This window comes from Cydia amplana, chromosome 12 (assembly GCF_948474715.1).
Source record: "Cydia amplana chromosome 12, ilCydAmpl1.1, whole genome shotgun sequence".
NCBI classification, from domain to species: domain Eukaryota; kingdom Metazoa; phylum Arthropoda; class Insecta; order Lepidoptera; family Tortricidae; genus Cydia; species Cydia amplana.
Window position 1 is genome coordinate 15,170,294 of NC_086080.1, and position 14,820 is coordinate 15,185,113.

Genomic DNA, 14,820 nt, shown 5'->3' on the forward strand with positions numbered 1-14,820 from the left:
GAAAAGCAATTTGCGTATGGTATGCACATACAAACGTTTACTATATACGTACCTATGTGAGCGTAAATTATAAATACAATTGAATAAGTAGGTAACTCACAGGCCAATTCGAACGTACATTGGCATCAGAATTATATTTAAATCATATCATTTAGTTATCGCGCGTCTTCCTCGCACCAATATACATATTATATAGACAAGTATGAGCGAAATGCATGATAAGTTGATAACTGAATGGTATCAGTTAGATTAGCTGGATAGAAATGGCCGCTGAGTCTCAGATTAGACGATCTTGAGTACGAGTCGGTCGTGTCTGTTTCCGGCTAAATATAGTGAATCTTTCTTCACAAATGGATGTGCGGAAATGTAACTGGATTGTATTAGTGACAGTTTTCGTTGTTGTTTTTATTCCGATAAGGTGAGTATCTATATGATAATCTGTGTTTATAGAACGCTTTTGCTATTTTCGTAATTTTGATTTCTTGACTAGTGTGTAACAATTTTGTTTTCTTTGAAACTAAGTACATTGTATGTTTTGGAGTTACATTTTTTTATTTACAGGACAGTAAAAAGATAATCTATTTATCTATAAATTATCAATTCTTGTTTATTTATTTATACAGTGTGGAAAAATAAGTCGGGCCCTGGAGGGAAACTACCTTAAATCTTTAAGTTGGCTCATTTTACTTAAAGGAGACATTCCTTTATTTTTAAAAAGAAACAAAACTGCATTCAAAGATTTTCTAAAACTCGCTTGCCCGGCCCGGGACTCCAACTAAAATAAAAAAAAAACAAACACTCGCTATTTTATTATACTAATCGATAGGATTATTATTCAGGATAAAATTTCTCTAACAAACATTTGGTCTTACTCTCGTCTGTCGTACAAGATATCCATGAAGAATACCTATTTGGTACACAAGTTCTTTAATGAACATTACCTAGTACTTACTGTTCACTTTCAACAAGTAAAAAACACGTAACAAATTGATAATAAAATAAAGTTAATGTTAGATTTTACGATCAATTTTATTTTTAAGACCAAATGTTTGTTAGAGATTTTTTTATTACCTCCAGGGCCCGACTTATTTTTCCACACTGTATATATATTTCGGGGATCTCGGAAACGGCTCTAACGATTTCTATGAAATAAAATTATCACTGTTTAAACTTTGATTATATTTAAATCAGACTCTAGCAATATTAAAGTTACTTTATTTGCATTTTGTTTACATATTATGTTGTTAACCAGAATAACTTCTTAACATAAACATACACTTGACCTAAGTAAGTACCTATACCTATAGAGGTTATCCTTTTACAATGCTCCCACAGTAGGAGACGTATTCTGATTGTAATTACAGGTTATGAATTTGATCTGTTACCGATACTGTATGTTACCGATATCATATGTCAGTGTTAAATACGCCATTTCTCCAACAACGTCACTTTTAAAACTGGCATATCATATCCACAACACATCCAGAAAAATCAGAATACGCATCCTTGTATGTAGCGTCATGTATCAAAATTCCTTTGTACGATATTCCTAAAAATACGCACTATGACTTTCGAAATCTTCATAATAATGTTGACACGTGTTTTGAAATTGTATATTTTGTGTTGCTAAATTAGAAAAGATATAATTGTCTTTAGGGGTCATCCATTAATTACGTCACACGAATTTCTAGGTTTTTTGATCCCTCCCCCCTCCTTGTCACACTTGTTCACATTTGGCAAACCCCTCCCCCCTAGTGTGACGTCCCATTTTTTCTACGAAATCGCCAAATCGAATTAAGTAAGTACCTAAGTATTATTAATATTATATCAAAATATTTTTGACAATATAAATATTAGTAATTTTATAACCCAAAACTGCTTAGGAAAGAAAATTAAACAAATAAAACGATTATCGTTTAAAAAACTTGTTATTTAAATGTACAGCGAATAAAATAATTTTAATAAATTTTTGGTTACTGATGAAGTTAAAGTGACGTCACAAAGTTTGTGACTCCTCCCTCCCCCATGTCACAATATGTCACATTTTCTTGACCCCCTCCCTCCCCCTAAACGTGTGATGTATTAAAGGATGACCCCTTAGTACCTACTACACTACACTTCCGTACAGGGATGTTGCGAACATCCGCATCCGCAACCGCGGAACTTCCGCATTGTTTTCAACATCCGCATCTGCATCCGCATCCGCATAAAATCGATGCGGAGCTTATGCGGATGCGAATGTCTAACAAGTCGGTACAGGAACGTCTTAGCGCTAGGTAATTTCGTCATTACCTATAACGAAAACGTCTAGCTAGATCCAGAAAAGTCGGCCAAGTTACTGTTTATTAAATATAAGTAATATAACGCACCTATATTCTTGCTCAAATACTAAACGTGTCGTTTTTTTAAATAAAAAATACTAAAAATGTAATATTTGACGTTTTCTAAGTACCTAATCTTGACATCCGCATCCGCATCCGCATCCGCGGATGTGAGCCTTTAAATATCCGCATCCGCATCCGCATCCGCGGATGTGAGCCTTTAAATATCCGCATCCGCATCCGCATCCGCGGATGTCAAAAAATCTGCATCCGCAACATCCCTGCTTCCGTATTACATGTTAATTTGAATTTTCTAAAACGAAGTATATAGTCGTCCGATTTGTGTTGTGAACGGCTTATCCTTTGTCTATTGTTTATTTCAGGGTGTTTCATTTGTCCGAATTTTCGATTTTCATCTGACTTTGCTCGAATTCTGGTTCTTCCTGATTAAAAAATATTATCTACCAAAAAAAATTTAAAATCGGTGCATATTTAGAGGTTGCACAACATCAACAAAGTTTTCTCAAATAACCAACGACTCTACATCGGAGGGTAGAAAATGGTTTAAGCGGCTACCATTAAAGCGGTGAGTAGTGTGATACTGAACCTTCTACATATAAATCCATTTTAAAATTAGTAGTTAACATGGATTTTGGTTACTCGATAAATGTTCTAATTAAGATTTTTTTAGTTTTTCCACATGTTTCCAAAGGAAAAGTTTTATCGTGTTTTAGACGCAAAAATCAGTTTTTTCATTAGATTTTAGTATCAGTTCATTATATTTTGTTATTAAAAAAAATAGTTAATTTTCACGCAATGTATGGGGTTCTCCCTCTACATTTTTAATTTGTCAAACCTTTAAACGTTACCGATTATTATGAAAATTGAAATAGATAGTTTTTAGAGTGGGGAGACCCGATTAGTGAGCAAAGTCAGGAAAAATATCACAACGTTTTATTTCTCCATACAAAAGTGAAACATCCTACGTATACGAGTTTTTGGTGTGATAACTAGTGATAATGATATTGCTTCTTATCAAATGACAGATGGGAATCAAGAACCAGAGTAGTTTTGCTAATACTTAAAAATAGATAATATAATACAAGACTAATACCTACACTTATCTTATCTTTTGCTTACATAAGATAAATGTCATCGTTACCGAGGCTAAAACGATAATCGTTGTTGCTACCGATCAAGAGCTGGCATCTAACTACACCTATTAGAACGTGTTACATAATAAAATATTATCTAGTTATGATCCCTTCACACGATAAGAAGAATAAAATACTTATAAAAAAACAGTAGTTTCGTTCAGGGAATCCCCGTTCATTCATACACTTTATGGTGTCATACAAATTAAACACAGATACATATATGTACTTAGAACATACAATGTTGCTAGTTTAATAGTTTTCTGCTAATACATATATGTAGTGTGTATGCCGTGTTAACGTCAACTTTCTTTAATAATGTACTTTTTTAGACGTATGATGCAAATTATTTGTGTCTAAGGGCGTCCGCTAGCGTGGGTGGGTGCACGGAGCTGGCGCATGCATGGCATAATATGTTATAATACGAGTAATAAGTAGTACTATAGGTACAGAAGATTCACTCTCTAACAAAACGCGTCTATTACGACAGATACTCGCTAGGTGGCGCAAGCGCGAGCAGGCGTCCGTTCCGTAGCGGTGCGCGGTGCGCGGCAACTACTATGGCTAGACACCAAAATTGGTGTGGGCTGCATGTAGGTACTTGTAGCCACGCCTGACGCGGAAGCCATTTTAGGTAAAATCCGTCCAAAAGCGTCGCCAGTTGAAGGGGGGGTAGTATGGGGGGAGTTGATATGGTCATTTCAGTTATGTTAATTTAGTACAGTGTTTATTATTTCAGCACTAGTAATGACGACAGCAATGATAATGGTCCTACAAGCAAACTAATAATAGACCACGACGGGGGCGCAGACGACGCTATGGCTATATTTATGGCTCTTCTTTATGAAAAATACTTTGATGGGTAAGTCTTTCCTTAAAGAGGAAAGTGGACAACTGCTTCTCCTTACAAACGTAGTCCCCATTTTCCTCCCTGGACATTGACATTATGGAAATTATAAATATTTGCGAGGAATTTATTTTCGCTCCTAACTCTAATGTATATAAATTAATGATTTCCATTGTTCCCCTAACAATCAATACTCATTAAGTAAGTAGGTACATACCATTTGTTATCTAAACAGGGATACTGTCGAATAGGGAAACAGCACGAGGGGCAAGAAAAGGGGTAGCCCCTTAAATCTTATTGGAAATAATACATAGTACATACATAAAATTATGTAGAATAGAACACTTAGGCCCACTTGCACCATTTCACTAACCCGGGGTTAACCGGTTAAACCTGGAGTTACAATGGTTACCAGTACAATTTGATACTAGGTTAACGGTTTAACCGCTTAACCCCGGGTTAGTGGGATGGTGCAAGTGGGCCTTAGCCACAGAATAAGTAATAGTATTATCATACCTTAGCCGCGTAAAAAGGTATTACATAATATCTTTATACGCGTTTTTAGGGTTCCGTAGCCAAATGGCAAAAAACGGAACCCTTATGGATTCGTCATGTCTGTCTGTCCGTCTGTCCGTCTGTCCGTCTGTCTGTCCGTCCGTATGTCACAGCCACTTTTCTCCGAAACTATAAGAACTATACTATTGAAACTTGGTAAGTAGATGTATTCTGTGAACCGCATTAAGATTTTCACACAAAAATAGAAAAAAAACAATAAATTTTTGGGGTTCCCCATACTGAAACTCAAAAATTTTTTTTTCATCAAACCCATACGTGTGGGGTATCTATGGATAGGTCTTCAAAAATGATATTGAGGTTTCTAATATCATTTTTTTCTAAACTGAATAGTTTGCGCGAGAGACACTTCCAAAGTGGTAAAATGTGTGTCCCCCCCCCCTGTAACTTCTAAAATAAGAGAATGATAATACTAAAAAAAATATATGATGTACATTACCATGTAAACTTCCACCGAAAATTGGTTTGAACGAGATCTAGTAAGTAGTTTTTTTTTTATACGTCTTAAATCGCCTAAATACGGAACCCTTCATGGGCGAGTCCGACTCGCACTTGGCCGCTTTTTTATTATTTCAGGCCAACACTCATAGCACTAACAAGTACTCATGGGAACGTGAATGAAAGCCAGGCTTTCCTCAACACACAAAGGATATTAGACATAGCGGGGAGGCGTGATGTAACTATTTTTTATGTTTTACTGTCCGAAAGAAAGCGAAGATTCCATTTCAGTCGAGGCAAAAATGCTTGTATGTCCGGCTCTCCGGTTGTTCTCATCTACAGGAGCTCGTTTCTCAAAAGCTTGTAACTTGTAATACAAGCGGATGTCACTTACAGAGCTGGTTTCTACACTAGGGGCTTGACTTTATGACAGCTTTTGTTAGAAAGGGACTTCCACTTGTGTTACAAGTTACAAGCTTTTGAGAAACGGGCCCCAGGTCGCATTTTAAAACCGATTCTCATAAAATTTGGTGAGGGTTAGATAATTATGTAGATTTTTTTGGCGGTTCAGTTTTTCGTGACTTTTAAAAATGGCGGAGCCATGGCGGTTTGCCAGGTAGTCTAAATCTATTATATCTAAATTAATGAACTAAATTTAATGTTAAAAGGAAAGTACAATCAGCTATAAAAAAGGGTTGTATATTTTTTTTTGTCAAAAAACTAAACAGTTGAAATGTCTCAGGTCCCAATATACCGTGGCAGCACCACCTCCCTAGTGATCTCAATACCTGCCGAAGACTGGTTCGGCGTAGACGGTCTGGGCGACAACGAAAACCAGCCGATTCAGCCCATTGAAGCCGAATCGATTCATGCGGCTTTGGGGATCATTGAGCTGGTTAATAAGCACCCAGGTAATTTTTAGTACATAAGGCGTTGACATAATTTCGTTAGGGTCAAACCTAAATACAGTATACCTATTTGTATAAATCCCCCTATTAACATTCTCATTAGAAACTATAAGAAATGATAAACAAGACCAAGTGTGAGTACTTAGTTCGAAAAACTCGCGCGGCTAGAAGATGATGTCAACTTTAGCCAGTCTTCTCCGAGACCACGGCGACAACGCCGTCCTAGAAACGGAGGTAAATCTTAAAACTTGGATACGCGATTAAGTCCCGTTGTGCAATTTAATAACTAAGAAATGGCTGTTAACAATATATGTAGAGACATTCACCCATACAACAACATATAAGTTAGCCGCGTAAGCTGAACACGCCGGTTCGTAAGAGGCTTTCGCCAATTTTTCGCTTAGGCACTTTTCATCAATTTCGCTTTATAACATAGAGCCTGTTTTATTTATTTGTTCAGGTGAAGTAACACTAGCTGCGATCGGATCACTAACGAATATTGCGTTGGCGATGCGACTAGAGCCACAATTGGTTAGTAGGCTCTCGCATCTGTATGTGGGCGCGGGGCACGTTTACAGTAAGTATACAATGCCACCAAAATCATCTCATGTAAAATTAGTGTGTCTGTTACTTTATTACCTTCTTCTCAATGCGGAATATTACGCGAAACTCTGCGTAGGGGCACAGAATAAATAATAGTACTAGGTACAGAAGACTCACTCTCTAACAAAACGCGTCTGTTACGATCAGGACAGATATGGCCGCTAGGTGGCGACAGCGCCACGCGCGGCTTATGGCTAGCCACCAAAATTGGTGTGGAACGGATGTTCTTGTGCAAAGCGCAAAGCGTTGCAAAGCGGAGAAATCGCGGAGTGAGCCACGCCTGGTAGGGGGCGCTACTTCCACAATTCGTCACAATCTAAGGATCTACCGCAAACGAGAGAGTCGAAATTTTCTATCTTTACTATTAATTTCAGGTGAATCTGAACCAACTCCAGAGTTTAACGCAGAACAAGATGCAGAAGCATATCATGTAATCATGCGAAACGCTAACCCGGATAAAGTGACAATTCTACCCTTCTCGCAAGTTGGAACTAAAAATATAACCCGAGTAAGCTCTGAACAAAATGTTTATACGTTCACAAACCTGTTTTATCAAATAGCAAGAAACCACGCTAATAATCTTTGTCAGCGAACAGGTTCTCGATATCGCTATTTAAATGACAATCGCTATAGGTAATTAGGTAGGTATACCCGCAGTTATATCTACAACCAACACAATTTAAGGTCACATTCCGACTGTGACTACAGCAGCGTTGCTGTTGCACCGTTGCTGCAGCAACGAAAATAGCAGCCTGTTTCCGGCGGGGCGTCCCTTCACTACATTTACATCTTATTATTCTAGTTCGTTGAGCGAACGACTCTGCCAGTACCAACGACTAAGGGGCAGATTTTTTTAATTTCGATCGCTCGACTTCGTCACTCGAAAATCTGGAAATGGAAAACGGCGAAATGCTATTTTTGAAATACGGGCAATAGAAATTGAGAATGTAGTGGTATTGACCACGCGTTTACAATTATTTTAGTTGTATTTAAATGCCTAGTAGTTAATTAAAGGGATACCGAGTGCTCGAAATTCAAAAATCGGCCCCCAAGTCCGACAGACGTTTTGTGGCCCTTCGGCAAAAGTAACTAAATGTATATACGAGTAAGTATATTGTGTTTTATTACAGCAATGGCGCGAGCAAGTACTAGGAGCCATACCAACTAAAATAATAACATCTCTAAACAGCTTTGAAAGGATTTCTATAACGTATTCAGATTATTGGTCCCTATTGGACCCAATTGTTTTGGGCGTGGTACTAAATGATACTATAGTAGGAGATGTCAAGTATTCCCAAAATGACATTATTTTATGCGGTAAGTTGACACACAATTTTCAAATAAAATATTTCGGTAAGAATTATAAAAATAGGAAAGTTGTATACAAACGTTACTAGTAGACATTAGTAGTACCTAGCAGTAGTAAGTACATAGTAGTTTGTTTTTTGTTTCTCTTTTTATCTGTTTTTTTGCCACGAATAAACAATTTCTATTTCTAAAAACTTGTCAGATTCGTAATAGAAACATACATGATGTATCTAAAGTGGTCACCGTAGACATAATTTACGAATCAATCGAATCAAATTGTGTCAAATGCTCGAGTTGCATATGCGTATGTAGACGAATTAAAGTGTGTCACGTGAAACATGATATCATCATATCAGTATAAAAACCGGCCAAGTGCGAGTCGGACTCGCGCACGGAGGGTTCCGCACCATCAACAAAAAATAGTGCAAAACAAGCAAAAAGACGGTCACCCATCCAAGTACTGACCCCGCCCGACGTTGCTTAACTTCGGTCAAAAATCACGTTTGTTGTATGAGAGCCCCACTTAAATCTTTATTTTATTCTGTTTTTAGTATTTGTTGTTATAGCGGCAACTGAAATACATCATCTGTGAAAATTTCAACTGTCTAGCTATCACGGTTCGTGAGATACAGCCTGGTGACAGACGGACGGACGGACGGACGGACGGACAGCGGAGTCTTAGTAATAGGGTGTTTACCCTTTGGGTACGGAACCCTAAAAACGACAATATACAATTACAAGGAAGTGAATTGAACTGAGCACGTAGTTAGTGACGTCACCGAGTCTTTTTTTGAAAAATTCATTGTTGCGAAATTCTTTTCACGTTTGTTAACCTTTTGAACGCCAAGAACAAAATCGTCGCCACTAGTCGTGCCCACACTCCCATGGCGCCAGAGACAACTATTAAGGCCCACTTGCACCATTCCACTACCCCGGGGTTAACCGGTTAAACCTGGAGTTACCATGGTTACCAATACAATTTGACACTGGGTTAACGGTTTAACTAAAACGTAGTGATTATATTCTCTTTGGGTTTAACCGCTTAACGCCGGGTTAGTGGGATGGTGCAAGTGTGCCTAAGTATTATGGCGGACGCTGTCAAAGTAACCTTCACACTTTCAATTAAGGTTTACATTAGCTCGCTTGCGCCCGGAACTTAGGCGTGTCTGTGAGGTTTTTTTTATGACATACAGCGTTCAATTCAAAATTTTAAAAACACTATTTTGAATTGCTTAAACATGACTTATATTTTCAGGTGAACAAAGAGGTATTAACACTAATAATTTTACAACAATAGAGGAAGCGAACGTGAAAATCATCAACCAAATTATCCAGGAAGAACTGAAGGAATTACTTCTAACCATTTTTTCTGCTGAACTATAGAATAAACATGCGTAGTTGTAGTAAGGATTTTAGACTGTGATTATAAATTATAACAACATGAACAAAATGTGTGTTTTTTCTATATCGTCCTAAGGCTAGGTTCACACGGCGTTATATTTTTCCATATACCGTTACCGTATACGAGATTTTATCGAATATGGTAGTGACAGCTAAATCTGTAAGTATGGTAAGTAATTTTAAAAATCGTTCACGGTTTTCTCTCGAACACTAAATTTTCCCGCCTAGGCGCCGTGCTTAGAACATTTAGTAATAGGAGACGCCTTGCCTGTCATTTTCTGTACAAAACCGTCTGCCGATAACGTACAAATATTAGTCATTTCAGATAAGGGGAAAGCTCTTAAAGGCGATTCCAAGGGACCTTATTGTCGATGGCGCTTACGCCGCACAGCGTAGCGCGGCATTGTATTTATATCGGAGTATCGTTAATAATGGCGTAAGCGCCATCGACAATAAGGTCCCTTTTCATAGATAACGTTACATTTGTGCAACAAGAGAGCAAACAAAATTTTCTGTAATAGAATCAGGAGCGTAGCAAGTGATTCTAATTCAGATTTCCAAGAGCCCAAGAAACTCACCCCAAAACCGATGGTGACGACGTCCCTCGCTTGGAACCGCGAGCGTAGCGGAGGGTCCAAAGGCTGCCCGCTGTACCGCGGCACTGGCAAGCCTAGTGCTATCACGCGGAAGTTCTCATCGACACGTACTAGGCGCCATTTTGATAGTTCTTCTTCACCGTGCTCCTAGTACGCAAAAAAACAATCATTATTAATACATGGCTAATTTGGTATAACCTCGTAATGCCCACCATACAACATTTTATTATTATTAATTTGAACCTTGTTGCATAAGTACCTAAATTGGGATGAATTTTATTTGTTTGAAAAAAACAAGAAAAGTTCAAATTAAATTGCAACAAATACGTACATTGTAATGTACAGTCCGCTAAACTATTAGATTAGCACCCCTGCATATAAAAATTACGCAGAGGGGTGCTAAGCTAATATGTACTTTTGCTCTCACCCAAGACAGTAATGTTTCCACTTTAATATGTATAAAATTGTAAATATATAAGTATGCAAGACCTCAAATTTCAAAATTTAAGTATTTTTCCTTTACTTCCAAAATAAAAAAAACTCCATACTAATATTATAAATGCGAAAGTGTGTCTGTATGTTGCCTCTTAACGCTTAAATCGCTGAACAGGCTTAGTTTAAATTTGGCATAGAGACAGTTTGAGTACCGGGGAAGGACATAGGATAGTTTTTATGTCGGAAGTCATCCCTAAAGACATCTTTAGACAATAAATACTCTTTAAACCGAAAGAAGGGTGAAAAGAAGGATGGAAATGAGAAAAATAATGAGTTCCCAGTTAATTGGTGTAAGCAATTAAGCATATTATGCTCAAAATTATTGCCATTAGATTTAATTCAGGCGCCTATACTTATGCTAACTGCTGGAATTCCATGCAGAGAAAGTCGCAGGAAACGCATATAATAATTCGTAAGACTCTATGTATCGTTCTTTCTGAATTTTGTATTGTTTTAATGCAATGTGTCCCATATAGACATATGATCCTCAAAACAAACCGGATCGACTAATATCATTAAAAAATTGACAACTAGTCTATTGAATGAGTTTTCAAATGGCTGTTACGACGCTGTTTCTTGTGGTAGCGCAGAATTATTGTTCGGAGGTATCCAATGATGGCACCCATTGATGCAATGATCGTAGCAATCGTTTCTCGGTTCTCGGTGCCATGTTGTCACCATAATTAAGCGATTCACATGCCGTATTAAATCGTTTACAACTTCATACACTTAAACGAAAGCTGCAACGAGTTCATGGCAAAGTAGCGAAATGAAACTGCCTGATGTCGGCAGACCTGTGAAGATAGATTCAGGACGTACTAACAGCTAATGATTTAACGTTTCGATAGATGGCGCTAGCTCCGTGCGAGCCGCGCGGCTAGCTCGCGCCGTTAGCATTTTTCCTGCGATATAGGGGTCGGAACGATGCTACAATATATTTGGAGCAGCCCCGTCGTTGAAGTAGTACCGATGAACTTATTTTTGTCACCCTAAGCACTTTTTGCACATGGGTTGTATTTCAAAGAAATTAATATTTTGTTAAAGCATTTGACGTAAGGTCAATGTGACTAATTCCGTCTTAGGGACTATTCCGTCTAGCGTTTCTAATCGCCGAACAAAATTCAAAAATTCAATTTTCATCGACAAACAGTGTTGTGAATAACGCTTATTTTTAGGCTTAAAGACTCGAGCCCTCAAGACTCGTAAGTCTTGAAGACTCGACTATATTTGAAAATTTTATTTATTTATTTTACGCGTATGGATGTAAGAAATCGCCTTTGCCGCCTTTGAGGCGTTAAGCCTTGAGAGTCTTAAGGGTTCGAGTCTTTAAGCCTCGAAATGAGCGTTATTCACAACACTATCGACAAAGCAGCGATTGCTTTTAGTTTCAGCAATGAAAATTAGATGGTTTGTTTTTCCTACGATTGAACATCAAAGAAATGAGCAACATATGAACTTACCTTTAATAACTTGTCATATCTGGCTGCGGGCACCAAAAATCTGCCATCTTCAAGGTGCATCTCCCTGTTCTCCAGCAAGTTATTTAGCACAGGCAACACATTGCGCTCTGCTTTCTCTATGCCTTCGAGTACTAGCACGCGACCTTCGACTGCTGCTCGGACGGCACTCTAAAAAAAACAACGGGTTGCACTCCGGGAGTGCCGACAGAAGTGAAAACTCAATGACTAGTCCAAAATGTCTGCAGCACTATGTATAATTGACCCATCCTCCTTTCTATTAAAAAACTTTAGTTCCGAAATTGCTGGTCATTGAGCTTGTTTAAAATTAGAAATTCAAATAGCGTTAATTGTTTAAAATTCGAATAGAAATTGTAAAGTTACCTTGCAGACCTCGCATCTAAATATATTTGGTCATGATATTTTGAGTTTTATTCACCAGTACTAGAGTTCACTTTTATTAGCGATTTCATCAAGATGTAGCTTTATTGAATTATATTTGAGTGATATAAAGTTAGTATGTAACTGTGAGATCCTCGTATTTCAGCCCGTACAAGATTAGAACCTTTTTCATGTAATGTCATTGAGTTTTTTTTTATTGATTTCAATGCCATCTAAATGAGTGGCCATCTAAACCTTACGGTCACGTGATCGCCTTACGCTGTCTCGAGTTTATCATTTTTTCCCCACCTCAAAAAGTGCCCAGCGCCGCTAAAGAAGTTTTCACTTCAAAAACAGAGTCAAGCCCCTCTTGAATGTGTGTCTTGAAACCGGTTTTCACATTGCCAAGGCATTGGGGTTGGCCGGTTGAAGTATTTAACAGACGGCGCCATCATAGCTTGCCCTCTCAATCCCTAGAATTGTGTCAATCAATTGTACTATGTCTATAAAGGAATGTCGAAATGAGCAGAAATTGGTGTGTCGAAATAATAGTATATTCATGGAATTTTCATAAAATTATAAACAGGATTAGATGGCGACTGGACAATTGAACCCATAATGCGCGATGCCACTGCGACACAAGTACACAACCAGCCCTCATAGGGGATTTATTATTAAACAGTGTGTGGGACAGGGAACCTGCAAGGAAAGCGTTCTTTGACATTCGCATAGTAAATGCTGACGCTTCCTGTTACAGCAACCTCACCTGGCAATAAACTACACAGAAACACAGCCGAGAGAAACATCTACAACACGACAGAGCAACAGAGGACCTAAGAAAGGGTGACCATATCCAAATTTGGAATTTCCTGACAAAATTCCTGACTCGTATCGGCGGGCGACGGGGGGGTCTAGCCGTATGCGATATCTATGTATGCTTCATAAGTAAATTTGAATAATGTACCTACCTTTTTAGGCACATATAGTTAATTCACTAAAATTCCTGACATTTTCGTATTCCGGCCGCATTCCTGACAAACGGCCAAAATTCCTGACATGTCAGGAAAATTCCTGACGTCTGGTAACCCAAACCTAAGAGCCTCCTTTACACCACTAGCACAGAATAAATAATGGTACTAGGTACAGAAGACTCACTCTCTAATAAAACGCGTCTGTTACGATCAGGACAGATATGGCCGCTAGGTGGCGACAGCGCCACGCGCGGCTTATGGCTAGCCACCAAAATTGGTGTGGAACGGATGTACTTTTAGCTACCTGTAGCAAAGCGACGAAATCGCGGAGTGAGCCACGTCTGCCACTAGTCATTTCATGCGACATCTTAGAAAAACTAGCCGTCTTTGACCAACTTTAAGGGCGAACAGTACATACGCGCTTGCGCCTCCTATACGAATCCCTTATGGTTAAAGCTAATGGTAAATTTAACAAAATTTAGTATAAAACAATACCTGATCAAAGTATTTAGCAGTTGACTGTTGTATTTCTCTTCTCTGCTTTAAGTCTGCCTCAGTTGTATCTCGAGACAGTGCCACATACTCAAGCTCTCTCTGAGTCAGCTCCAAATATTGAAGGGCTACTTTTCTCCTATAAAATAATAATAATAATATCTTGAGAGACTCTCGCTAGGTGGTTGGATCAAGGGTCTGATGCAGAAGGCGGTGACCTTGGACACGGCGCGGATAGTCCGCCGGTTCCTCTCTCTGCAGCCCTGACCACCGGTAGCTTGGGCCTTGCCGCTGCCGGTGGCATCCTAGGTTAGGTTTTTTATAATGTGTTTATATGTATTTTTTATTGTTTTGTAAGTGTTTTTATATTTTACTTTTATATTCATATTATAAATAACCTAATCTATGAAATTAAATGAATAAAGAATAATAATATAAAAATAACAATAAAAAAATAAAAATAGTTGCCAAGCGGACCCCAGGCTCCCATGAGCCGTGGCAAAATGCCGGGACAACGCGAGGAAGATGATGATGAATAAAAAAATAATAAATTATTTAATTTGTCAGAGTAATAAATAACAAATTCGACAATATAATAATTTTCGCAACCTATAACACAGTTTTTTATCTCTCACGGTTTTTGCGTGAATGCTAATAAAACAAAGTTATAAAGATAATGTTTATTAATATTTTACACAACAGATAAGTTTGTCTGCACTTCAGAGAGATATTAAATATTGTAAACAATATTCATAGGTTTTCAATAAAAAAAATATGCTTATAACTATTGAATATTGATTAATTCTATTTTTACTACAAACTGTAGAAATAAACTACTGTCACAATGATCTGCAGGTTTAAAAAGCCAGCTTATT

General features: G+C 38.0%; 2 protein-coding genes across 3 annotated transcripts in view; one reads left to right on the forward strand and one right to left on the reverse strand.

Moving 5' to 3' along the window:
* The window catches only part of LOC134653111 (von Willebrand factor A domain-containing protein 8), a 50,946-nt gene that overhangs the window by 34,976 nt on the left and 1,150 nt on the right, over nucleotides 1–14,820 (reverse strand). Inside the window, exons 3-5 of the mRNA XM_063508418.1 lie at nucleotides 13,949–14,084; nucleotides 12,105–12,272; nucleotides 10,132–10,296 (exon numbers count right to left, since the gene is read on the reverse strand). Coding sequence (XP_063364488.1) covers nucleotides 10,132–10,296; nucleotides 12,105–12,272; nucleotides 13,949–14,084 — 469 coding nt within the window. The remainder of the gene's footprint in view (nucleotides 1–10,131; nucleotides 10,297–12,104; nucleotides 12,273–13,948; nucleotides 14,085–14,820) is intronic.
* LOC134653105 (inosine-uridine preferring nucleoside hydrolase-like) lies at nucleotides 322–9,568 on the forward strand. Of its 2 annotated transcripts, none has more exons than XM_063508407.1 (8): nucleotides 322–418; nucleotides 4,200–4,337; nucleotides 5,472–5,571; nucleotides 6,076–6,244; nucleotides 6,702–6,818; nucleotides 7,219–7,352; nucleotides 7,975–8,161; nucleotides 9,408–9,568. In XM_063508407.1, exons 1-8 carry the CDS (start codon nucleotides 351–353, stop codon nucleotides 9,533–9,535), a joined length of 1,041 nt encoding a protein of 346 aa, XP_063364477.1. In that variant the 5' UTR covers nucleotides 322–350; the 3' UTR covers nucleotides 9,536–9,568. The 2 variants fall into 2 exon arrangements, with proteins under 2 accessions (XP_063364477.1, XP_063364478.1); XM_063508408.1 differs by having other exon boundaries at nucleotides 4,215–4,337.

What these genes read in the sequence shown, in the direction of transcription:
- LOC134653105 (XM_063508407.1), top strand. Translation starts at nt 351, where the DNA reads ATGGATGTGCGGAAATGTAACTGGATTGTATTAGTGACAGTTTTCGTT. An exon ending in GTTGTTTTTATTCCGATAAG is followed by an intron (nt 419 to 4,199) that starts GTGAGTATCTAT and finishes AATTTAGTACAG; the next exon opens with TGTTTATTATTTCAGCACTA. An exon ending in GGGCGCGGGGCACGTTTACA is followed by an intron (nt 6,819 to 7,218) that starts GTAAGTATACAA and finishes TATTAATTTCAG; the next exon opens with GTGAATCTGAACCAACTCCA.